Source organism: Antrostomus carolinensis, unplaced genomic scaffold, assembly GCF_000700745.2.
Source record: "Antrostomus carolinensis isolate BGI_N321 unplaced genomic scaffold, ASM70074v2 scaffold9893, whole genome shotgun sequence".
NCBI classification, from domain to species: Eukaryota; Metazoa; Chordata; class Aves; order Caprimulgiformes; family Caprimulgidae; genus Antrostomus; species Antrostomus carolinensis.
Genome location: NW_010307251.1, coordinates 28,221 through 52,458, shown reverse-complemented (window position 1 = coordinate 52,458; position 24,238 = coordinate 28,221). Strand labels below are relative to the sequence as shown.

Here is a 24,238-nt window from a genome sequence, read left to right as displayed (position 1 = left end):
AGATGAAGAACACACTACAGAGCATACTCCAAACCATCATGTGCCACAACCGCCTCAAGCTGTGTTTCCAGCATGCATCTGTGCAGCAGTGCTCCCTATTGTCCATCTGATGGAAGATGGAGAAGTCCGGGAGGATGGAGTAGCTGGTACTGACAGAAATTAAACTTCAAGGGATTCTTGCTCAAGGGTGGCAGAACCTGCCTGCACTTTGAACAATGGTTTACATTTGTTAGGTGCCCTAACTAAAGTGGACAAGAGGTGTAACACAACCTTCTATTTGCTCATAGTTCATGCTTCCTAGAAGTATTATGTGCTATATATTGTTATAAGTATATGTTTGTTTAAAAGTTAATGAATAATCTCTTAAATCTTCACAAACTATTTGCAAGTAGGTTCACAACAGAAATATGACTTTTTAGGGTTTTTCCTTTTTTTCTCCATGATTTGTGTTTGGTTTTGAGGGTTTTTTGCTCTTTTGGGGCCCTAAAAAAGCCCCTGATTGAAGAAGGATGTTGAGAAGCTGAAAAGGGTCTAGCAGGGGAATACAGAGATGGTAAGAGGCCTAAAACAGATGTTCTATGAGTAGCAATTGCAGAAGCTGGGTTTGTTTTGTGTGATAAAAAGAAAACACAATTAGAAGAACTCTAACTTAGAGGTTACAACTTGGGATGTTTAGGTTAGATATTTGGAAGGAACTTCATGACCAGAAGCATAGTGCAATTTCTGTGGATTCTTTATCCACAGAAGTTATCGAGCCTTGGCTAGTCAAAGCCATGGTTGACATAATCTGGTGCTGGTGACAGCCCTGCTTCAAGCAGGGCTTGGACTAGAGACCACCAGAGGTCTATTCCCACCAACATTTCTTTGATCCTATGACAAATGGAAAGCCACCTATATACAGTTTGAACATTTTGGTTATGGTCTGTGATGTATTTGTAAAGAAATAATGCATTTTTCTGTACTTCTTTCTCTAAAATGTTTATAGATGGTGGACTGTTGCCCTTCCTTCCTTTCTCATCACTCATCATATCAGCTAATTGCACATTTAACTTTCTGTTACAGTTTGTATTCAGTTTTGGGTGGATGTAGTCAGCCACTTAAATAATGTTCGTGTCATTTTGTGATCAGGAACTGAGTACTGAAAACAAAATAATGAATAATTCTCTGTTGTTAATCTTCAGAGGATTGCAATTAGTTACACTTTGGGGAGTTGATCATCAACACAATTCCCTGCTGACTGTCTAGTACTGTTCACCAATACCAGATAAAATCAATGAATCACCATGAAATTGAACTTCTATGCATGAACAAAAATGTACATGAAATTATGGGGTTTTTAATTGCCAGATTTGACCATCTGGAGTTATGAATCCAAATAGTTATTTCTTTATTATTCCTCTGACAACAGTGGTGAAGTGCTTCCTGTCATATCACTAGTAGTTAAGAAAGGTTCAAATATTAGACCTGTTATTATTGCTTGAGATGAGTACACTGGTGACCAGGAATCCTCGTGCCTCAAAGAGGGTCCTGTGTACATGTACACCTGTACAAAACATGAGAATTGAGGTAGAAGGTTAAGAACATTTGCATCTAAGTGTACAAGTTTGAGGCTTTTCCAAGGGAGATGGTTCTGACCTTGTTTTCTGTCTGGTTTACAGTAAGCGCTGTTGCTCAGCAGGTCCTGTGGAACTGCTTAATTGAAGACCCCTCTACAGTTCTGCGCCATTTCCTTGAGAAGCTCACAATCAGCAACCGACAGGTAAACTCTTCCTCTCCCCAGTGAGTGTATGTATTGCTTAGGGCAGTAGAGCACAGCTGCAAGCAGAATCACTCTCTGGGCATCACTGGAGAACATCATTTGCTATTATAATATAGCTTAAAGTCTTTTAGGCTGTATCATCTGTTGGTTTCAATCTCTGTCCATTGATGTAAACGGGACATAGCTATTTACCACCACTAAGGATCTGACTTGCTCTAAGCCAAGCTTTGAACAGATGCTTAGTGAAGCACAAGCCTTTCTACCTAACACAGGCAATATTGCCTCCACCCATGCCACTCTGTTCAGATTTCTTTGAAGGTGGGGGTGGCCTTGTCTCTCCTTGGCTTATTAGACCACTTTCTAGTGCCATGGCTAAGCTCTATAGAACAAAGGCATACCAGTTTTGACTGGATGAAAGGCAGTGAGACTCTCCGTACCACCTTCTCAAGTACATGCTTACTGTTACAATATCAATAATATAACTGTCCTCATCTTCCAAGCCACTACCTAAGGACTGATTACAGTTCAGAGAGTCGCTTTTGTTTGTTAAGTATCTTTGAGAAGGGAGCTATACATTGTCCAGCCTCAGAGGCCTCTGAGCTATCATAGTCTGCTGTTTTACTGTCTCTTCATTGCCCTACTGCAACCATGAGTACAGAACACAGAGGACAGGTGTATTTCCTTGGAAGCTTTCAGGAGGTGTAAAAAACCCATTGGCATGGGTTTTCCTATGCATATTCATGCCCATAACACTAGCTCAAATCTGCTGTGGGTTAAGAAGATGAGGACCACAGAATAAATTTATGATACAATATGTCTGTCCTTAGCTGACAGTAAGATGCCTTCCCCTCTACACCCCTTTCCAACCATAAGAAATGTATTTGTCTACATTAAAGCAGGCAGCCTCTAAAGGAAGAAAAATAAGGTTCTGCCCTCCTACCCAGCAGCCACAGCTATTGACTTGAGCTGAACTAACTTTCACAGGTCATCTAGGTAGTCATTTGTTCTGATAAGCCACACAGGGGTTATCACAGGGAGAGGAGTGCAGAATCAGGATGCTAGAGTCAGTACAAATTGCAATAGGAGGTATTGACCTGTCTCAGATAAAAAAAAGACAGACATTTACCTGGGTGCCGTGCCCTGAACCTTGTTTGGGGAAATGTGGGAGCAGTCACAAGCATATAGTTCTGCTTCATGTACCAGAGCTGAACAAGGGAGTATGGAACAATGGGAATAAACAACACCAGGGAGGACAAAAGGGAGAAATCCAATCTCCATTTTGTGAAGGAAAGAAAAACCATTTGCTCTTCTTCCAGGATGAGCTGATGTATATGTTAAGGAAGCTTTTGCTGAACATTGGAGACTTCCCTGCCCAGACATCTCATATCCTCTTTAACTACTTGGTGAGTAGCTTGTGGGTCCACTGTGCAGCCCAGAGTCTCACCTCTGCCTATGTGTATCCTAAGAGGTTAATGTCACAATCTGCAAGGAAATAAATGCTCTTAACTCTTCCTTTATAGCTCATATCTGCTTCTGGCTGTGGGTGCAAGTCACCAAGCTTACACCAGCCTTTCATTCCTTCTAGGAAGAGGAAAAGGAACCTTTAACTTTTTATTAAATCCCTAAGCAACCTGTCATGGATTTCTGAATTGAACCAGGGACAATGAGTTGTAGCCCAATAGAAGGATCCCAGTGCCACAAACCTTTATTTTACTTAATTTTGATTCAAAAGTCCTTTGCTCTTGGACAGTCCTATTGGATCAAATCTAGTGGCTTCTTTCTACACTGTGGAAAATGCATTTGCTGCAGTTCTTTCAGTTAGGAGACGAAAAAAGAGACAAGATGTATGCTACTGTAGGAGCCCTCTGTTGTTTGTGAGTTGTTTGTGTGGCAGCACATGAGAGCAGAAGGCGTAGGAATTCTCTTACTACAGAGGCTCTCCCTTTTCCTCATCTGCTATGGCTTTTAAGGCTGGGCTGCAAAAGTACTTTTTGCCCCCACCCCTCATTCTCTCCAGAAAAAGGAAGAATAGTATAGGAAGATTGTTCTGTAGCATGTATAAACTTTCAGGATGCAAGTTTAATGAGTTTATCGCTCTCAGTGAAGAAAGGTAGAACAACATTATTCTTGTTCAGTGTTTATACTATGCTCTGCACAGTGAAGAGTGTGTATAACCTGATACTCCTCTTACTTATTACCTGCAGGTAGGACTGATCATGTATTTTGTACGCACTCCGTGTGAATGGGGCATGGATGCCATTTCTGCCACACTTACCTTCCTTTGGGAAGTGGTAGGTTATGTAGAAGGGCTGTTCTTCAAGGATCTCAAACAGACTATGAAGAAGGAACAATGTGAAGTGAAGCTGCTGGTGACTGCCTCAATGCCAGGTATAAGAAATGAGTCTTTAAATCTACTTCACTTCCAAGTTCATGACCCCCTCTACCGAAAATGAGATCCATCAGAACTGGATCAGAAAAAGATCTGCTACAAATGGCTGCACATTCCAAGTTAGTTTTCCTTGAGTTGAGGATGCGGTCAGTAAATTCCACCTCTAATTCCCTGAGATTCAGAAAGCTGCTTTAAGAGCTCTCAAAGAAGCAAACAAAATGTGAATTAGAGCAGTCTTTTCAACCCAGAGCTTTGTGCCAGTTGGGCTGTGAAAGGCTGGCAGGATGATCATTGTAAGACTCTACTATTCAGATTCAGTTTGATTTGATGCAATTTCTCATTTAAGTCTCGAGAGAGCCCAAGAAAAGCATGTTGTCAGCCTAGGACGTCATGAGTCAGGCAAGAGATATCTTGCCAAAACCCAGATTTGACCTTTTAGGTTTGTTACTTCCTTAGAGTGACAGTTGCTGCTAAAGCCAGCTCAGTCCTTTAGGAACAGATCGATTTCTCATTAACAGTGAAAGTGTGAGACTATGCTAACACTACATAATGGATTCCAGACAGGACTGGCATTGTCTGTCCGCCCAGAAATGAATTTTAACTATCAATTTTCCTCCATGGGCAGTCTTTTGAAATTGAGTTAATTAAAGAGGCCAGGGAGAACGCAACTGCTTTTCTTCCTTTAGGCACAAAGACCCTTGTCGTGCATGGACAGAATGAATGTGACATCCCAACTCAGTTACCAGTCCATGAGGACACACAGTTTGAGGCTCTTCTGAAGGTAGGAGTGAGTTTTTGAACTGGACAAGCTGCTTAATAGTGCATTTACCTGCCATACCTCTATGCCAGCAATACATCCTGCCCAATTGTTCTGTTTCAGTGTGGGGGAGAGAAGTTTTGCTGTGACAGGCATTTCTGTCTCTGTATGCGGAGAGCTAGGCTGCAAGAAACAGTATCCCATATTAAAGGATAATAGAAATGCCCTGACCTTACAGACAGCCAGAACCCCACAAATGCAACTACATTTGAAGACACTGCAGTTTGTTTAGTATTTGCTGTGTACTGTCCTTTGGATAAATACATACATAATTTAAATGTTTGGTTTTATCAACACTAAAGACTAAGAAGTATGATCAAGATTAGAGCGGAAATAATGGTTCAGTGGCCATCATGATATCTTGAGATCTAGGAGTTGTGAGATCAGTTCCTCCTTGTGCCAAAGATTTCCTGCATGGCCTTAACTGAGCCCCACAGGAAACAGATTCGTAAAAGCCTTTGGTTTGTGCAACTATGTTAAATTTTAATGGGAATCACACATCTCAGTGCTTTGAAGGACTGGAACTTTGGTGTCTCTGTACATCACCTATCATTAAAGTTTGATAAATACATAGTGTGGACATGGAAGCCACAATACCCATGTGGCTTATATAGCCAGACACATATGTGCGATATGAAGACATTGAAGTAAGTAACCAGTCTTCAGGACTGTGATGTCAGCATGCCTTGACTATCATGAACATATTCATATACTTTATGATTAAAAAAATAAATTAGGAATAAATGGCAGAAGAGTGTACCAGCCTGACTAAGGCATGCAGGTCTGTACCTTTACACATTATTAGCTGGATATTCTTTTGGATGTTATGGTCCTAGACAAGCAGCTAATAAGTAACAGAATGTTTTTCTTTCTTCCACTTCAGGAGTGTTTGGAGTTTTTTAACATACCTGAAACACAGTCTTCTCATTACTTTTTAATGGATAAGCGATGGAATCTTATTCATTACAACAAGGTAAGGCAAAGGTCAGGCCCAGGTGCCTTGGTTCTTTCCATCTTGTCCCTTTTTAGACATCAGAGTTATCTAAAGGAGAACAAGCAGCCCATAAACAGACAGAATTCTGTCCTGTGGGCACCAACATCTTGGGTGTTTTGTTGTGTGTGGTGAAAGATTGGAGTTTGACAGAGGGAACTGGCAGAAGCGGAGTCCCCTGCTCTTATGTCATTAAGTCATTAATGTCTAGTTTTCTTAGAAAAGAGCAAATTTCTCTTCTCTTTATGCTCTTCCATGATGCCTGACACTGCCTGAAAGCCCCTACTCAAAAGCTTCAGAAAGGGCTGAAGGGCTTTTTGTTGCATCCTGTTGAGTGATGCTGTTCCAATTACATTTGTTTAAAATGCACTTGTTTCCTTTCCTGGCAGACCTACGTCCGTGACATTTATCCTTTCCGGAGGTCAGTTTCTCCCCAGCTCAACCTGGTGCAGATGCATCCAGAAAAGGGTCAAGAGCTCATTCAGAAGCAGGTATCTTACTGTCACCAAACACCTCTGCCCAGAAACAAACCCTGTAAATAAAGCTTTCTTTTCCCTTTTAAGGCCTTCACTCATGCTGCATGCAGATAGAGGGCTTTGCTGGAGAAGTAGCAATTGGCATGAAGTCTGCCCTGGTGCCACTGGACAGGTGTATGGTATTTTAAGAAGAGTCAATGCAGTGTGAATTCCATCCTGCTCTCTCCAACCAACTTCTTTTAGGTGTATCATTTTGTATTCTCCTACACTTGACCAGAAGAGCTTTAGTTGCCTTAGCTTCAGAAGTTGCTTATTCCTTTCTTTAACATGACCTCTGGCTCTTTAGGAACACATTTAAAACCTTTTCTTTGCAAGTCCATCTGGCTGTGGAGCAGGAATTATCTGTTCGAACTTCTCTGTCCTCTCACTGTAGAGAATGTTACCTGCATTCTCTTCCTCACCCCGCTCTCAGATGCTAGACTTTTACCATAGCCACCCCCAGAGGCACAACAGTAGCAATTGTTTTGTCAGGGGAATATCTGCTCTCAGAAAAGCACTGTCCTCAATATCTTCCAGCCTCATGACCTGTTCATTTTTCCAATCTTGCCTAATGCTCTGCAGCTCCAGGAGTTCTCCCTTAGGAATTAAATTCTAATTTAAGTGGCAGGGTGTTGCCTTCAATGTGCTGCAAATCCCTACAAGTATCATTGCTTTAGACAGTAAAACAATGGTATTGAGCTCACTCTACCCAGAGAAGCCACATGCTCTGTTTTCCACAAAAGCAAATTTGTCTCAGTAGCCCAGGGTTGAGTGTTTAGAGGAAAGTTGCTCTAGCTGTATCTGCAAAGGATGATAATAAGCCGGAATAAAAAGGAGGGGGAATATGGTTAAACTGTATGAGTTTGATATTAACAGTTGTAGTATTCTAGCCAAAAAGCAGCTACTGTAGTTGTGTCCCTGGCAGTGTGCAGAGTTGAGTGCAGAGACAGGAAAATATCAGGAATGGTTCCAAAAAGCAGCTATAAAGCTGCTTAAGAGAGACTAGCAGCTAAATGGAGAATATAGTTAATGCTGTCTCATAAGTGTATGATACAGAATAGGGAAATATTTCATGTGCTGCATCTGTCAGTAGAAAGTCTATAAAAATCTGAAATTACTTGGAATCATTTTGATTGCTTCTCTGGCAGAAATTATTCTCTCTATGGTTCTAGGACATGTGTCCCACATATCAAATAAATGAGTTTGATATGTCCTGCGTGACCCCAAAATATTAAAATGGCCAATCCAGTTTTGTCAGGGTGTTATTTTACAGTCCCCATTTTTCTGTTTAAAGTACTTGGAGGCCAAAATATTTCTAAGGCAAAACTTAAAATCAAGCATCTACCAGCCTCTCTGAAGTCATGCAAGAAGTTGCTGGACAACATCCAACTTCAGCAAAGAAAACAGCACTGTAGAGTCTATGCACAGAACAGCAATCCATGGAACAGTACTTTCTTTGCTGTTGATTGCTTGAGCACCGAATTCTAAAATGGGTGTACTTCAGAGCAAGGTGACAGCAACTGCAGGACGTGGGAAGCTGAGCTTTGTCACATGTTAAGCCACATGCTTCACGTTTTGGCTTCATCCCAGTAGTTAAGAGCTGTCTCAAAACTGCTTCTGAAGACAGTTGCTTCTACTATTGAGTATCACTGCCTTATGGTTACTTTTAGCATCAAAATAAAATAGCTAGCTTGACTAGTTCTACCAGTCAGAAGTTCAAAGGAAGCTGGTAAATGGATCTCAGTTTCCCAGCTGGTGTAAACCAGAAGCAATAAACTGAAGTCAGCAGGACTTTGCTCATTTGCAGTAACTCCCAATCTGCTCTGCTTTGTTTTATGACTTTTCTTTTGCAACTATACATACACTTTCTGTTGCCAGACATGAGCCAGCCTCAATTCAGAAGGAAGATAACAATTCCAACCTCATGTTGACTATAGTCTAAGACCTTGCAGAGAGCAACTGTAACTGTTTGGCTTTCAGTTTGGCGTTGGTTGGCCTCTGACTGCCTTGGGTCTCACACTGGCAAAGCTTACATTAATCTACAAAAGACCACATGGCACATCTGCAAAGTGTTTAACAACCACTCGGGCTCCTCCACAAGGCTGAAATAGAAAGTGTTGAAACCTCTTTTACAAACATGATCCATCTTTGCGGAGCTGGGCTGAATAACAGTGGTCACACAAATTCTAGCAGAAAGGTGCAGCACTAACCCTGTGAATTTCAACAGTTTTCTCTGGGCTATGAGTGCAGCATCCCTCCCATCAGAGAAAGCCATGGAAGCTAACCTAGAATAGTGCATATACATTGTAAAGAAGTTTTTGATCAGACTGATTCTAATCTTTGTCTCTTTTTATCTCTCAGGTGTTCACCCGCAAGCTAGAAGAGGTGGGGCGGGTGTTGTTCCTCATATCCCTGACACAGAAAATCCCTACTGCCCACAAGCAGTCCCATGTATCTATGCTTCAGGAAGACCTCCTCCGCTTGCCTTCCTTTCCCCGAAGTGCCATTGATGCTGAGTTCTCACTCTTCAGCGACCCCCAAGGTATGGCCTTTTGATAGCTTCCTCTGGTGGTTTTCAGGGCCCAGAAGGTTTCTGCGAGGCACTTCATTTGCCTTAGAAATGTACAGATTTGTAGCATTACTGAATGCTGATACATCTCTTCCTCGGGAAAATGATACATAGCTGTTGGTTTGCAAGCACAGCAGCACAAAGGTTTTTCCTGGTAGAAGTCTCCAGACAAAGCTACTTGTCTTTGGACCCTAATGAGAATGAATTCTAATTCTGTATTAAAATTATGCATGAAACTACAGCTGGAATACTGTGTCCAGTAACATAACTGCACCTAAAAACAAACAGCACCTAAAAAGGGCTGTTTGGAGTCCTTTGCCATCCACTTTGAGGAAGCAATGGACTTCCAATGAAGACTGGGCAAACTCTGCAGCAGGCATAAAGAAACAGCCCTCTTTTTAGAAACTTTGCTCTGAAAGTCAAGTAGGATTTCCAGCCTGACTTGGGGATTAAACAAGTGGGGCAGATGATGTGTGTACAAGCTCAGATCTGCTTTCACTTTTTAAGAGGAGAATTTCCAACCAGTGGGAAGCAGATTTAATGAGCTGTGTGATATTCATCATTCTTCATTTTCATGTCACGGTTTGCTCAGTCCCTGTGGATACTTCCAGAAGTACAGGATGGGTGAAATAATTTTTAAAAGGCACAACAATGGTCAGTGTTGTGAGGTGGTTCTTTGGAGAGGCCTCTGACCTCTGGGAATGTTGTGGGGCTGGCTGTGGTGGACAGAGTTGATTGCTGTTGCCTCTTTTCTCCACAGCTGGGAAAGAACTGTTTGGTCTGGACACTCTTCAGAAAAGCTTGTGGATTAAGCTGCTGGAGGAGATGTTCCTTGGCATGCCCAGCGAGTTCCCCTGGGGGGATGAGATCATGCTGTTCTTGAACGTCTTCAACGGTGCCCTGATCCTGCACCCTGAGGACAGTGCCTTGCTGAGGCAGTACGCTGCCACAGTCATCAACACAGCTGTGCACTTTAACCACCTCTTCTCCCTCAGCGGGTACCAGTGGGTCCTCCCCAGCATGTTGCAGGTGAGCCATTTCCATGAACAATAGGAGGGAAGACTTCTGAGCAAGCACTTTGTTATAGAACTGACTGTTAAAGGAGAAACTTTCAAGTGCTGAGTCCTGGTGAGGTCATAGATTTGTGGGGGCCCCAAGAAAACAAACAACACATCCGGGTAGGATGGCCCAAATCAGCATTCCTGAGACTACATTCCCTTTTGTTGTTCAGTAAATGACTACATTTTCTTTTCTTCTTTATGTTAAATAAATGAATGTCTGTTTCCTTACTATGTACTTCCACAAAGAAATGAAAAATTTCTAGAAAATTTTTGGACCTTGGATCTCCCTCAGTGTTTTTACCTCCAGGGATGGCTGAAATTTGGGGAATAGTTGAAATATCTGTATTCGCTGCTTGCTGATTGAAACTAAATTATATTCACTTCTTTAAGTATGAGAATTCTATTATCTGCAATTTAAATAGCAACAGATAATAACATTAAACATTTATGAAAAACTATATGTTGTCTTTTCATATGAGCGATGACAGTGCAAGTGCCAGAGGTGGAGTTTCTTCTCACTTTGAGGTGTACAATTATGCCTTTTTTCCTGTTGACATTTGAGAAAAATTAGATACTGAATATAAAAAAGCCTCAATATAGTTCTTTTACAGACAAAAAGATTATTTCTGCAGGGCTTGAAGACAATATCTGTTGATAGTGGTTTAGTATTTTAATGCAAATACAGAAAAAACTATTGTTTCTGTAAAAGAAGCAATGACCATTATATCCCTGTGTATGTTCACTTTAACATAGTTAACAGAGCACAATAATTAGAACCAGTGACAAATTTAGCTATCTAAACAACCTCTTTAGTAACTGGAAACTCTAATATCAGCCTTACATGGTTAGGTAAGTATGTATTGGATCCAGGTCTGCAGTGGATGGGTCTATTCATTAGGAACAAGACATTTTGAAATAAATTAATTCAAAGTACTTGGTGGCAATCATTCAGTCCTGTGAAGGACTCTCCCTTTATTTGCACTTTTCTTATGGAGAGAAATTATTTTTGTGATTCTTTCTACCCTCCCTAATTATTGCCAACTACTGAATTAATAAAATACCATTCTTGGGAGGCAAAAAAGCAATTCCAAAAGAAAACCCAAATGTTGCGTGGCTTGTTGGTTTTGCAGACCCTCCCATCTCTGTTCTGGGCACCTAAGATCAGCTGGTTTGTTTGTGATCATCACAAACAAATTCTTCTACAACTTCTGGGCTTGAGCCAGCCGATAATAGCTTAATTCATGATGCATCCGTGCACACACCATGCTCTTTTTCTTGTAGGTTTTTCCACTTTCCTTGGTGAAATGCATATATAGTTAGTTATTTCCCTTTTCTCAAGGTAATTAGATGTTGCAAATGTAACAGGCCATGGTGATTGACCGGCCTCGTAAGCATGCTAGAAGCTGCTGATTATTAAAGACATACTAATCTCTTCAGCCTATAGGCTGCTGAGAAGTGAATACTTCTCTGCAGAGGTCTCACACACTAATGATTTTTTAGAAACCTTCAAGAGCCCTGTGCTGTAATGTGAATTTTGCACTACCATAAAATCTCAACATTACCTGTTGCCAGCAAATAAGCAAGAAAATCCTGCCCACCCCAACTCCAAGCCTCCCACAGACGACTTGTACCAGCAGAGAATTGCAGACAGGCAATGGAAAAGGACAGAAGGAGGAAGCACAGTGAAGTTGTTCCTAGCAGTTTATACTGTTTACATAACTGGGAAAGAAATCCCACATCTTTGACAACACATTGGCTGCATGGTTCAGCACTCTAAAAACCTTAAAATACCTTAAAAGTGGGTGGAACTGTTAGTATGTTGGAGGACAGGCTAAGAGTTCAAATTATCTTGACAAACTGGAGACGCCATCTGAAAAAAAAAAGAAAGAAAAACAGATTATGCTGATCAGGTTGGACAAGTGTAGGTCCTTACTTATGAATAATCAGCCACATAAATACAGAAGGGAAAGTAACTGATTCAGTAGCACTTCTGTAGTACAGAATATTGGAGTTGTTATAAAACTGAAGCTAAACATGAATCAACAGTGTCCTTCTGCTGAAAGATAAAAAAGAAAAAGAAAATATCTCAAATGCCATTCTGGGATGACTACACAGATCTGTATCTTGTGAAAGAAACATGTAATAATTCTGCTGGTCCCATCAGCAGCACTCCTGACTTGAAGTGCTGGCTCTGTCCAGCTGTGGGCACTGCACAAAAACCATCAGTTATTGAAGAGACTACAGACTAGAAAACGTCATATGAGAAAGAACTAAAAGAGCTGGGATTTGATTAACTGGAAGAGATTAAGACTAAGGAAGTAAAGCACTAACCAGGTTCAAAGAAGTAAAGTGCTTCTAGGAAGGAGAGGGAAGGAATCTACCCCTGATACATAGGACAAAAAATAATGGACTAAAGCCGTGGCAAAGAAGGTTTGGGAGTGACAAACAAACATTTTTTCTAAGGATAATTTGTCCCTGAAATGCATTGCCAGGGAGGGTGGACAAGTCTCCATCTCTAAAAATGTTAGGCAAACGTTTCAGGAATGACAAGGCTGTGGTTAATTCGGTCTGGGGTCAGGAGATTAAGAGCCTGAGTAATGAAGAGTAATGCTTCCATGTCCTTTTCCATTTGCTCAGGTATATGCTGACTATGAAAGCAACCCACAGTTACGCCAAGCGATTGAGTTTGCGTGCCGCCAGTTCTACATTCTGCATCGCAAGCCCTTTATTCTGCAGCTGTTTGCAAGTGTGGCCCCTCTCCTGGAGTTCCCTGTGAGTAAAAGCCATTCCCTAGTCTCAGCGCAGGGAAGCCTGTGTATGCAGCCAGCACCTCATCAGAGATCACAAAGAGAACACACCTGGAGCAGCAGCACGGTTCTTACTGAACGTGTGCTTACTGCACTTGGTGCTGCACAGAACCATTCCCTGAACTTATTTCTGCATGCTTCTTTTCATCAGTTGATTGAGCAGGATGCCGAGATAATGGGACACTGGTATCCAGGCTAGTAAATGTAGTCTCACTTTAAATTTCTGTTTATAAATAGAGTATAAAAGAACAATAATTATTTGTAAGTAAAATCCCTTCTTAGAATCCAGCAATAGGAACAAAAAGCTGAATGCCAAGTTTTAGAACATGTGAACTATAAGACTGGATTAGCCATATTTTGAAATATTCACTAATTACTTTTTAAAATTTTAGTGAGTGAAAACAAGTTAATAGAATTTTAATTTGAAGTGGGACTACCAAATCTAACTGCACATACAGTGTAAGCACACACATCTTTCTCCTTCACAGGGCAGCAACGATCTGCTGTTTCTGGGAAGTAAAGCTCTGTGCAGTTTTCAGATCATGCTTCCACTGTAGCATCAATCTGTTGAGTCAGTCAAAGATTCCTGTTTGATAGCAGTAAGCTCTTGAACTTCATGTGGGACCTTTGTCAAAAAAAAAAAAGGTTGCCCACACCTCCAGATAAAGATTCCTGGGATGCACACAGGCCCTCAGAAAATCAACAACAAATGTCTGTTGTTGAAACAGGATGCTGCAAACAACGGAACCAGCAAAGGAGTGTCAGCTCAGTGCCTGTTTGACCTGCTGCAGTCTTTAGAAGGAGATACTCCAGACATTTTGGACATCTTGGAGCTGGTGAAAGCAGAAAAGCCTCTCAAGTCGTTAGGTAACAGCAAAGCACATTTTATTCAGTAATTTGGGTTTGTTGTTCATTGATTTAACGTGCATTTGATGCAGCATGATTTGTTCAAATTTGAACAAATTTGGCCCTTTTCTTCTCCCAGAATGCAGTCATATCTGTTGCTTATGCCTCATGAGGCTTTTAAGGTTGGCTTTATCACCACCATCCTTTTGATATTTTCCACAGGAAGGGAGTTACTAATGTATTTTATTCTAAAGCTGCTTCTTCTGCATTGCGCCTGCTACTCTGAGACTGCCCCCCGGCATTTTGAATTTTATCATGTGTGGGTGAAGAATAAAGACGCCTAATAAACTGTATGATGCTGACAAGATCAATGTCGTCCTCTCCTGTGCTCCATGTGGGCAGGAAACAAAAGCATTCTCTCCTGTGGGTAGACTATGACTAGTAAATGATGGATGCCATGCAGACATTAAACAGTGCTGAGTTCTCAGAGGGAGGTGATTTATCATAAAGCAGAGTATATATGGCTGCACGATGTATCCAGGACACTGTGTCTCTTGTTAGTTATCCATGCAATGCAGCATTTAATAATTTGCCTGCTTTGTGATTTGCAAGGAAGTAAATTTTGCTGATTTTTGTGAGGATCTTCAACTTATTTTCCAAGTTTGCACTTCCCTTAAATAACACTGACTTTGGCGAACTGTGAAGCCTGTCTAGCCTTAAAGCTTTATTACATACTGGGATTTTATGATGCTGCACAATTAAATCACAAGTTGTCATATAAAATGGTACAGAAACAGAAGATATTTCTGGATTGTAGGAAACATTTATATAAAAGCTTTGGGGTTTTTGTGGAGGGTTATTCAAAGGCATCTCTGAAAATTCCCAAGTGTGTGTTGACAATGAGACTGTAGATGAGTATGTTGTGTGCCTGGTATTTTTCATACGAACTGACTGACTTCCAAATTCCATTATTGAAAGTGATTTACATACTTTGGGACCTTCACTTTGACTTGAATCATAGAATAGTTTGGTTGGAAAAGACCATTACAATCGTCTAGTCCAACCATAAACCGAGCATTGCCAAGTTCACCACTAAAGCATGTCCCCAAGTATCACATCTACATGTCCTTTGAATACCTCCAGGGATGATGACTCCACCACTTCCTTGGGCAACCTGTTTCAATACTTGACAACCCTTTCAGTGAATAATTTTTTCCTAATATCCAACCTAAACCTCCCCTGGTGCAGCTTTAGGCCAATCCCTCTTGTCCTATTGCTTGTTATTTGGGAGAAGGGACCAACACCCACCTCCCTACATTCTCCTTTCAGGTAGTTGTAGAGAGCAATAAGGTCACCCATCAAAAAGGTCTCCTGTTTTTGGGTTCCTCTATACCAAAATCACTTCTGCAAATGGGACTATAAGTTGTATTGCAAATATTATTCTTTTGATATTTCAGTATCTTTGTGCCTGTCACTAATTATCCCCAAAGTAATATTTGCTTAATGCTTTTGAAAACTTTTTCTCAAATCACTAGCAAACCAGACTCACTTTTGTGCTGCTGCCTGTGTAGCTTCCAGTATAGAAGGGAGTTGATTTTTTAGAAGTGAAACTATCTTCTGGCATCAGTGGTGTATCAGGATCACTTTTAGTGTGGTGGAAACATTTAGGAAAAAGCAGAGGGAGCATAAAAACTGTCATTAAGCTGACATGTGTCCTTGTCACCTATAAGCTTAAGATTTTGCTTGCGATGGGTGATGTTTGAAAGAGGACTCCAGTAGCAGCTGTAAGGCCTTATGCTCAGCAGTGATTTGACCTACTGAGAACTGTTTCTCACCTACAGAATTCTTGGATGGCAGGGTGCAAGTGGGAGTGCAGCATATGTTTTCTTTTTATCAACAGATTTCTGTCTGTTGACAGAAATCAAGAGCGTTGATTGGGGATTGTTAACATGAGAAGCAAACAACTGAAAAGGGGAAAAAGGAAGCAGTGTGCTAGCTCCTTTCATATTCAGTATGCTTGTGTGATAGTCTTCTCATATTGGTTTACTCCCTCAGACTTCTGCTATGGGAATGAAGACTTGACCTTTTCCATCAGTGAAGCCATCAAGCTGTGTGTGACAGTGGTGGCCTATGCTCCTGAATCATTCAGAAGGTGCTAATCTGTTTTCTTGGTTTGTACAGACCCAGAAAAGGCATAAAAGCTGCACATGGCATGCAAAAGCCAGGCAGACAAATGGAGGCAGGGATATAGAAATACATTCCAAGTACAGGGCTTCTCTGTGAGGCCAAGCCTCTGCCTGTTGATACCTTTCCTAAGGCACTGGCTCCATATCCTGCCTGCCTGCTAGCTGCAGCTCTAAGCTGGATGGCAGTCTGAGCAGCAACACTTAGGCTGTATTTGCAGGTGGGGATCACACTGTGTCCTGCAGGTTTCTGTTGTCAGAGAAGCAATGGAGAGGCAACTGGAGGGGAAAAATAGGCAGCTGGAAAGAATGGGAAGATACAGAGAGAGGGGAGGTAAACTGGTAGAGCAAAGTAGTTAGTTTCCCAGAGGGATCTAGAGAAAAAAAGGTGTCTTTGGAGGGGAAAATGAATGTCTCCAAATGGATGACATTCAGAAGATACCCAGAAGTCTGGGTTGTTGTTATTATTACTGTTTCATGCATCAGCTAGTTTTCCCCCTGATATCTCTGATCCAAGAGTTTCTCTGGCGCAAGACTGCTTATCTAGTTAGAAGCAATGAAATCACAAGGCCAGCAAGAGATCCATGGGTCTTCAGATAGAAATTCCACCTGATGAGAGTTTCAGGACTGACAAAATAAGACAGATCAAGTATTGGTTATTTTTCCAGCCTCCAGATGCTGATGGTCTTGGAAGCGCTGGTTCCCTGTTACTTGCAGAAACTGAAACGACAAACTTCTCAAGTGGAGACTGTGACAGCAGCTCGAGAGGAGATCGCTGCTATGGCTGCCCTTGCCACCTCTTTGCAGGCCCTCTTGTACAGTGTAGAAGTTCTCACCAGGTAACCCACATCGTTCAGAGGTCTGAGCCTTGGTTATCAGTCCAAGGAGAGGGAATGCACAGGAGGTCATGGTATGCAACTTAGCTTGGATAATGGTTGAGCTTTAGATGTGGTAAAATTAGTGCCAAATGTGACCAGATCACAAGCAGAATTTCAGTGCACTGGTTAGATTTAGGCTATAGTGTGCTATTCATCTTCCCTTTGCCAGGCCTATGACAGCCCCACAGATGAGTCGATGCGACCAAGGCCATAAAGGGACCACAACAGCAAACCACACCATGTCAGCAGGTGTGAACACCAGGTAAGTCAGTGGGCTTTTCTTTCTTTCTCATTTTTCTGAACAGCTGTTTTTTGTTTGGTTTTTTTTTTTTAGTAAGGTAACTTCTCATTGCTCAGAGTGCTTGGAGCACTTCCTCAGCTATCTGAAGAAGTGCTCTAGGTACTGGGAGAGAAAAAAGTCAGATAAAAAGAGCACATAGCCCCGGACTGTATTTCTGACAGTAAACAAAATCCCCAAGACTATGATTTCCAGTTAAATCCATGTGACTAACTAGAAGACGAGGATATCAAAATGGAGGACACCCACCCTAAGTGTGTTTATCTTTGTTTCCCTTTTCATACTCCAGAGATATACTAAGAAAGCGACTATGTCCCTCAGTTCTCTGCTTTGCTTTTTCCTGCATCCACTGCCACAGTGACCACTGGGCAGAGCACACTTGGATGGCAGAAGGTTTAGGTCCTCCTGACCTTGTTCTAAGAGACCAAACAGCAGTAAAAGCTCAGACTGTTTGTCAGGCAGAGACTGTCACCTCTTCTACTTTTCTTTTCTTCCTTTTTTCCATCTCCTTTTACTTTTACTATGGTATCATTCTATCACCTTTACCTCCACATGATCTGGATTTTGGTTTGGTTTGAGGTTTTGTTTTTTTGTTTTTTGGGGTTTTGGGCTTTTTTTGCAGTTACAGATAACAGAGAAATGGGTTGCAGAGAATTTTGAGAGAAAGGGAAGAATGATTGGGAATATTTTTGTCCTTCTTTAAAAAACTCACAAAAAAACACACAAAAAAAAATGCAGAAGAAGGAAATCAGGAAGGAGTTGGTGCCAGTAGACTGTAGTACTGCTCCTTGGCCATATTGGCCATTCAGATTAGGCTGCTGCAAATTAGACAAGGCTACTGGACAATCTAGTCATAGAGCAAGGGCTTAAGAAATCTTGTAACAAAATCCACCCACAAGCATTTGGGATTATGAAGGTTTTCTTTGCAGTACTGATTACTCTTCTGGGCAGCCCTGCCTTCTCCTGGCCAGCCTATGCCTTACTGTGCTTAAAATCTGAATCCTTGGGCTGACCTGGAAAGGAAATTCTCCCCTAACAAAAGCTGGAGTAGCTGTTCTCCCAGAGCAGATTATTTCTCTTTTGTCTGTAACAGCTGATAATAAGTCTGTGCACAGCCAGTGTCTAGTACAATACCATGAGCTGTATAGAACTGGAAATCAGGAGCACCCTTCTGGCAAGACATGCTTTCTGAGTTATCCTCTTTTGTATTGAAGTATGATAGAAATCACTCTCTACATGGATCATCAAGGAGCTATTGTGTCAATTTGTAGATGTGTAGTGCGCACATCTTGCTTGGTAACTCCTGGAATCAGTCTGTTATTCTTTAAGATTGATTCACGCATGGGTGAAACACAGCTTTGACATTCAATCCTGGATCTGAGAAGCAGATAAACCCCTTCATGCTCGAGTCTAGGAAAATAAGGTGTGGTGGAAAGTAGTGCTTTATTATTTGTCTGCTGCTTTTGGAGAGCAGTTAATATGTATCTGCTGTTAGGCAATGTGGAGACTCCTGATGCTGTGTGACTCTAACATCTTGGTTTATATTTCCAGATCTTTCTGATTATAAAACATTCAGTCTCTGATCCAAAATATTTTTGCACTGCTCCAGGTTTCATGTCCTTATTTCTTTTGTTGTGTTATCATTGCAACAGACATCTGCTAGCAACAGCAGGAGTCTGGTGATGGTAGACATGATCACTGTTCCAGCCTTGGACGTGTTAGCCAAGTGGTGCAGGGTTTGTTACTGCTTTCTCTACAAGAAGTGGCAAGAGAAAATGACAATAAAACAAAAAAAAACACTCTGAGGTATTCTTTACACTAGCTGAGCTCTGACTTCATGAAGTAGACTGAGCACTGAGGTGAAAATCAGTAAAAGAAATTGCTTGAAAGATGGTTCTGGTTTTGAAGCCTGAATTTTTCCTTTTGTAATAAGGGCAGTAACTATAGGAATCTGTTGTTTGCTGCCAGTTGGGAGGTGAAGGCTATTCAATGTGGTCCTTAACTATGTATAGCCATTGTTCCAGTGATACAAGATACCATCCTGCCCATGGTGAGTGTACCCCTGGGCTAGAACAGTGCTGCCTTCTTTCAGAAAGGCACAGTTTAGGCATTACTAAGTTGCTGTTTACAACTGCACTATTTCTGTTTTCCTAGGTACCCAGAACAGGGAGCCAAACTACACTTCATCAGGTACAGTAAAATCTTCACCCAGTCTTCCCTGACTTGTGATGAACTGTTCCCCAGCAGTTTCCAGGTTGACTGGAAACCACCCACTGTCGCTGTGACCGGTGGTCTTTTTTCAGGGGAGGATAGTTCATATAGAAATCATTGAAGTTCTTAACAAGACTTTGCAGATTATAATTTTTCCCTTTTTTTTTAATTGCAGATGCAACTATCTTTCTTTTTAATTGCAAGGGAAAGCATCTGTTGCAGAAACAAGCTGAAGAGGTTGTTAGAATCTATCCCTGCTTTTACACTGCATATAACAGTACCTATTTTTTCTCATTTTATACCCTCCAGAGAGAACCTTCACTTATTGGAGGAGGGCCAAGGTCTTCCCCGAGAGGAGCTGGATGAACGAATTGCCAGAGAGGAGTTCAGGAGACCGCGGGAGTCATTGCTGAATATCTGCACAGAGTTTTACAAGCACTGTGGTCCGAGGCTGAAGATTTTGCAGAATCTGGCTGGTGAGCCCCGAGTGACTTCTCTGGAGCTGCTGGATGTGAAGTCCCACATGAGGTATTCCACAGGCATTCTGCTTTAACTTGTTCATTTCAGGGGGATTCCTTTCTTTTAGCTCTTAACTTTTCGTAATAGCAGACAGAATCATTTTTTGGTAGTGTAGTTGCATGTTGCCATCTGAAACATGCAGAACTTGTTTTGGATGTTCCTTAGATTGTACTTGGTGCTGCTTGTGTGAAAGGAAGGTCTCATTCAGACCCCATCTCCAGTGGATGAAATAGCTCCATGGAAGCCCATCTGATACATCAGAATAAGTTGCAGTGAGGAGCAGAGCAGGTAAAGCTGCCTCTGCAGGGCAAGGGGGTGTGGAAGCTGCCTAGCTGACTGAATACGACCTTTATCCTCTCCTGTGACACTGTGTGTCAGAACCACCTGCTAACAAGCAAGAACAGCCGAGCAGCCACTGCACTGTATTGCATAAATGCCTGAAATACAGAGGAGGATGGGGCAGGAGGCATTTACCTCCCTGTGAGATACAGCAGGTGTGCAAGGCTTTTATTAAGGTGCAGCACTGTGCCCAGCTTGCTGGTTGGATGCAAACTGCAAACTGTTTCACGTGGTGCTGACCTAGAAGAAGTTGGACCTAGGGCCTTCCAAACACTTTGGGCCTGATTATCTTCTCTGTGTTTGCAGTTCATGGTAAACACAAAATAGTGCAAGTTGCTACTGAGAAGTTTGTCCAGATGTAAATGGTGACAAAAGCAATGGGCCAAGAGGGAATGGACCTGATTCTGTTGTCAGTTTTTCATTCATTTTCAGGGGAAACTCCTTTCTCACCTCGTATTTTCTCAGGAAACATAAATGAAAACAGGACAGATACTCTCCGAGTTAGCCACAGTTAGCACTGTTCTGACTGGTGCTCTTTAGAAGGAAAACTGGGATTAATATGAGGCAGTCCTAGTGCATCCCTTGGCAGGTGGGGTCACAGAGAGACAGCTATCTGAATTCTTTTATGAGACAGAGAAAGACTTCAAGATCATTCTTTGAATACAGAACAGCTCAATACCAAGAGGCCGTTTTTTATGGCCTAAGCCAAACAGTGCTCAGTAGAGTATTAAAGTAAATAGGGAAGATAGTGAAGATCTGGATATCTGGGACTGGCCTCAAAAGTGACTCAGGACCATTGTAACAGTAAGTTATGTTGCACCCTGAACCCCAAGATGCAATTCTGGCTGCAAATTATTGCTCTGTTTGAGCACTATACTTTTGTCCTGTAAAGGAGGCTGAAGGGTGACAGATCCTAGCAATGCACTGAACCAGCCCTGTTCCTGCCCCTGTTCCAAGGAAAACCCTGAAAAAGCTCTTCTACTTTTTACATGAGTGCTCTGGAAAAAAATGGCAAAGCTGCTTAGCTGGCAGATTCTGTCACAATTAGAGATCTTCGGATTCAGGATGTCTCTGAAGAACATAAAATTGTGTTTGACATTAATTTAGGTCTTGTTTAACAAATGCTGCAAATTCCTTTGGGAATTGAGAGGTGGTTTTTGTTTGGTTTGTGTGTTTGCGTAGGAATTGAATATGGTGTTACCCCCTCTGGCAAATGTTTAATAATTTAGAGGATAATTTTAAACAAAGATGCCTGTTTCCATAGATGCAAGTCATTCTTATGTAGTGCTTGGCTGCAAAAAACTGAAAACCTGATGGACATGGCTGCTTTTGAAGTGCCACCTTTACATTTTTTCCAAGGGACACAAGCCTCAGAAATCAATACATCTGTTTAGCCACATTACAAACTCCATGACTTTTAGCAATGGAAGCCTGAGATAAGAACTTTAATCTTATGTTAGAAACAAAGGTGAGATTTTCAGGACAGCTTATGTCCTTGGTTAGACATGTTGTGGGGTTTTTTTATTATTTCAGTGGGAGTGAGAAGCATGTGTCTGATGAATTAACTTTATTTAATGCAGTAAAGTAAGGGGCTTAGTTCTTTTTGCTATCCTATTCTTATATTTGTATGTGATACAAGAATGCTGTAGTGTACTACCCAGAAGTATTTTCAATAATGTGGGAATTTCATTTCTACGTGTTTTTATATTCCAGAGTAATTGAGTTTAATTGTTCTTAAACTATTTTATGTCCCTCTCTTAAAAGATGAGTTTAACAAACTTGAATCTCTATGTACAGAAGGTGTTATTGGTACATTTTCTGGAAAGATACTTTCTTGTGAGAAGATTTCCATGTCGCAGAGCCACAGTAAACAGTAGTAGCTGGCAAATACTGCATTCTTTTCAAGAGAGAAGGTCTTTCACAGTCAAAGCTTACAGCAGTAAAACTAAGGGATTGATTTGCAGAAGATAATGAGCTGTGCTCCAATTTCTCCTAGAAAGTGCTAGAAATAACTGCTTTATTGGGGTTGGAACCTGAATTGCTTTATCATAGTTAGCCCTAAATAAAAATGAACATCATCTTTATTCTTACATAAATTCATTTCGTAAGTATCAGTGAAGTGACTGACAGGATTTAACTGCTGTAGGAAAAAAATCTTTTCTAAGTAGAGAGCAGATTTACCAGAATGTGATGTGACAGCCATGGTCTTGGGAGGCTGACAGATGCCATTTCAGAGACTTCAGAAAACAAGCCAATATGATAATCACTTCAGACAGGATTCATCTCACCCGATTTTAGCCATTTAAAAGTTAAATATTTAGTCTGCAGAAGTCACAAAGATTTTTTGGGACCCAATGAAAAGGGAGATGCACATCCAATGAGCTGTTTATCCCAGTATTTCAGGAAGATAAGAATTTCCCAGGTTGTTTGTTTCTGCATGAACGGAGCTAGAAGATTAATTGAGATTGACGTCTCAAGTTGGATGAGGTGCATCTCACACTTTATAATGCATAAGAAAGTTTTCACATACCATTATGTGCCACTGATATTGTATTGCCAGAAAGAACCATAATTATATGATAATTTAAATTTCACGGCGTTTAAGAAAACAGACCTACTCCATAGTATGACAAAGTAGTTGTAAAAAGTAACAATACAGAAACACTAAATAAAGAAACACTTTTAGAGCACTTTTGGCTAATCTGAGGAACTAGTTGCCCTTGGTATTGCTAGGCAGATTTTAAAGACTGTAGAAATATATTCCATTAGTTGAAGGCATTTCAGAAGAAGCCCCCACAATATGAATAGGATTGTACTGTAATAGTCCCTACAAAGCCTATTGATCTTTCAGGGCGTATATAGGTTTCTATCCCTCTTATTAGTAGATGTAGCTTAATTACTTGTCTTTGTCTACTGCAAATGTTCAAGTATTTCAGTAATCTTTGTCAAACTGCAAGTGTAAGTTGAAAGTTGCCATGGTATTTCACAGTCAATACAGAAAATACCATCAGCGAGGCCATCTGTGAGGGTTAGAAGAAGCAGCAGCAACACAATCTATAGAGGTGTGAGGAGAAACAAATCAAAGCTGCAGGGAATAATCCTACAAAGTACATGTTGTGTAAAACTATGGGACTGACACATTATTTTTAAAATCTAACACCTGATAATTGCACAGCGATGCCTCTTAAAGTGATGGCACTGAAAAACAAGCACAAGACAAACCAAATCACTCATTAATTGACATACAGGCGATGTCAGGTCTGTGTTTCACAGGCATTTACAATATTGTAATCTTACCAAGGTATTTTGGGTTTAGTTATGCAAATCCGTGATTCCTGATGTTCCTTTGGTGCATTTAACATCAATGTAAAAATATTCTTTAGACCATTTGGATGTGCATAAATATAAACAGTGATTCCACCAAAATAATCTTAACAGACCAGGAACTGTGGTATCATGTATAAGAGTTTAAATAGCAGCACATTTCACTTTTGCATCTTTTTCTTTTTACTAGGCTACTGAAGATTTATCTGTTAGTTCATTGACATGTGTAGAGAAATGCAAGTTATATTTGATTTTCCTCTTCATAATCCATGTTTTAGGTTGGCAGAAATTGCACATTCCCTGCTGAAACTGGCACCTTACGACACACAGACGATGGAAAGCCGAGGTCTCCGGCGCTACATCATGGAGATGCTGCCCATCACTGACTGGACAGCTGAGGCGGTGAGACCTGCCCTTATCCTCATCTTAAAGAGATTGGATCGTATGTTCAATAAAATTCACAAGATGCCTACTCTGAGGTGAGCAGGTACAATGGAAACCCTCTGGGGTCTGTTTCTGATGTTGCAAGCCTTGAAGTGTGGGTATGTCATCTATCTAAAACTGTCCTGTTGCAGTGAACCTTTACAACGTATCAGAAAATGAACAGATGTTTTTATCTCTGTAAGTGTGCATTTATGTGATGTTTTTGTTGTGTCTTCTGGTAGCAAGAGAGGAAACACATGGTTATTAAGAACTACAGACAGAACTTCCAGAAATCTCATTTTTCTTTCT

At 41.1% G+C, this 24,238-nt stretch overlaps 1 protein-coding gene across 1 annotated transcript in view; it reads left to right on the top strand.

Annotated features, from left to right (window-relative positions):
• Nucleotides 1-24,238, top strand: part of UNC80 (unc-80 subunit of NALCN channel complex) — a gene marked incomplete at its 5' end in the record, with an annotated part of 93,679 nt that overhangs the window by 44,260 nt on the left and 25,181 nt on the right. The window contains 17 exons of the mRNA XM_029084350.1: nt 3-146; nt 1,659-1,759; nt 3,076-3,162; nt 3,964-4,147; nt 4,835-4,929; nt 5,849-5,938; nt 6,346-6,447; nt 8,833-9,013; nt 9,801-10,069; nt 12,739-12,873; nt 13,637-13,775; nt 15,810-15,906; nt 16,606-16,776; nt 16,985-17,077; nt 19,268-19,303; nt 19,634-19,852; nt 23,785-23,985. Of these exons, the coding sequence (XP_028940183.1) occupies nt 3-146; nt 1,659-1,759; nt 3,076-3,162; nt 3,964-4,147; nt 4,835-4,929; nt 5,849-5,938; nt 6,346-6,447; nt 8,833-9,013; nt 9,801-10,069; nt 12,739-12,873; nt 13,637-13,775; nt 15,810-15,906; nt 16,606-16,776; nt 16,985-17,077; nt 19,268-19,303; nt 19,634-19,852; nt 23,785-23,985 (2,344 nt within the window). The remainder of the gene's footprint in view (nt 1-2; nt 147-1,658; nt 1,760-3,075; nt 3,163-3,963; nt 4,148-4,834; nt 4,930-5,848; nt 5,939-6,345; nt 6,448-8,832; nt 9,014-9,800; nt 10,070-12,738; nt 12,874-13,636; nt 13,776-15,809; nt 15,907-16,605; nt 16,777-16,984; nt 17,078-19,267; nt 19,304-19,633; nt 19,853-23,784; nt 23,986-24,238) is intronic.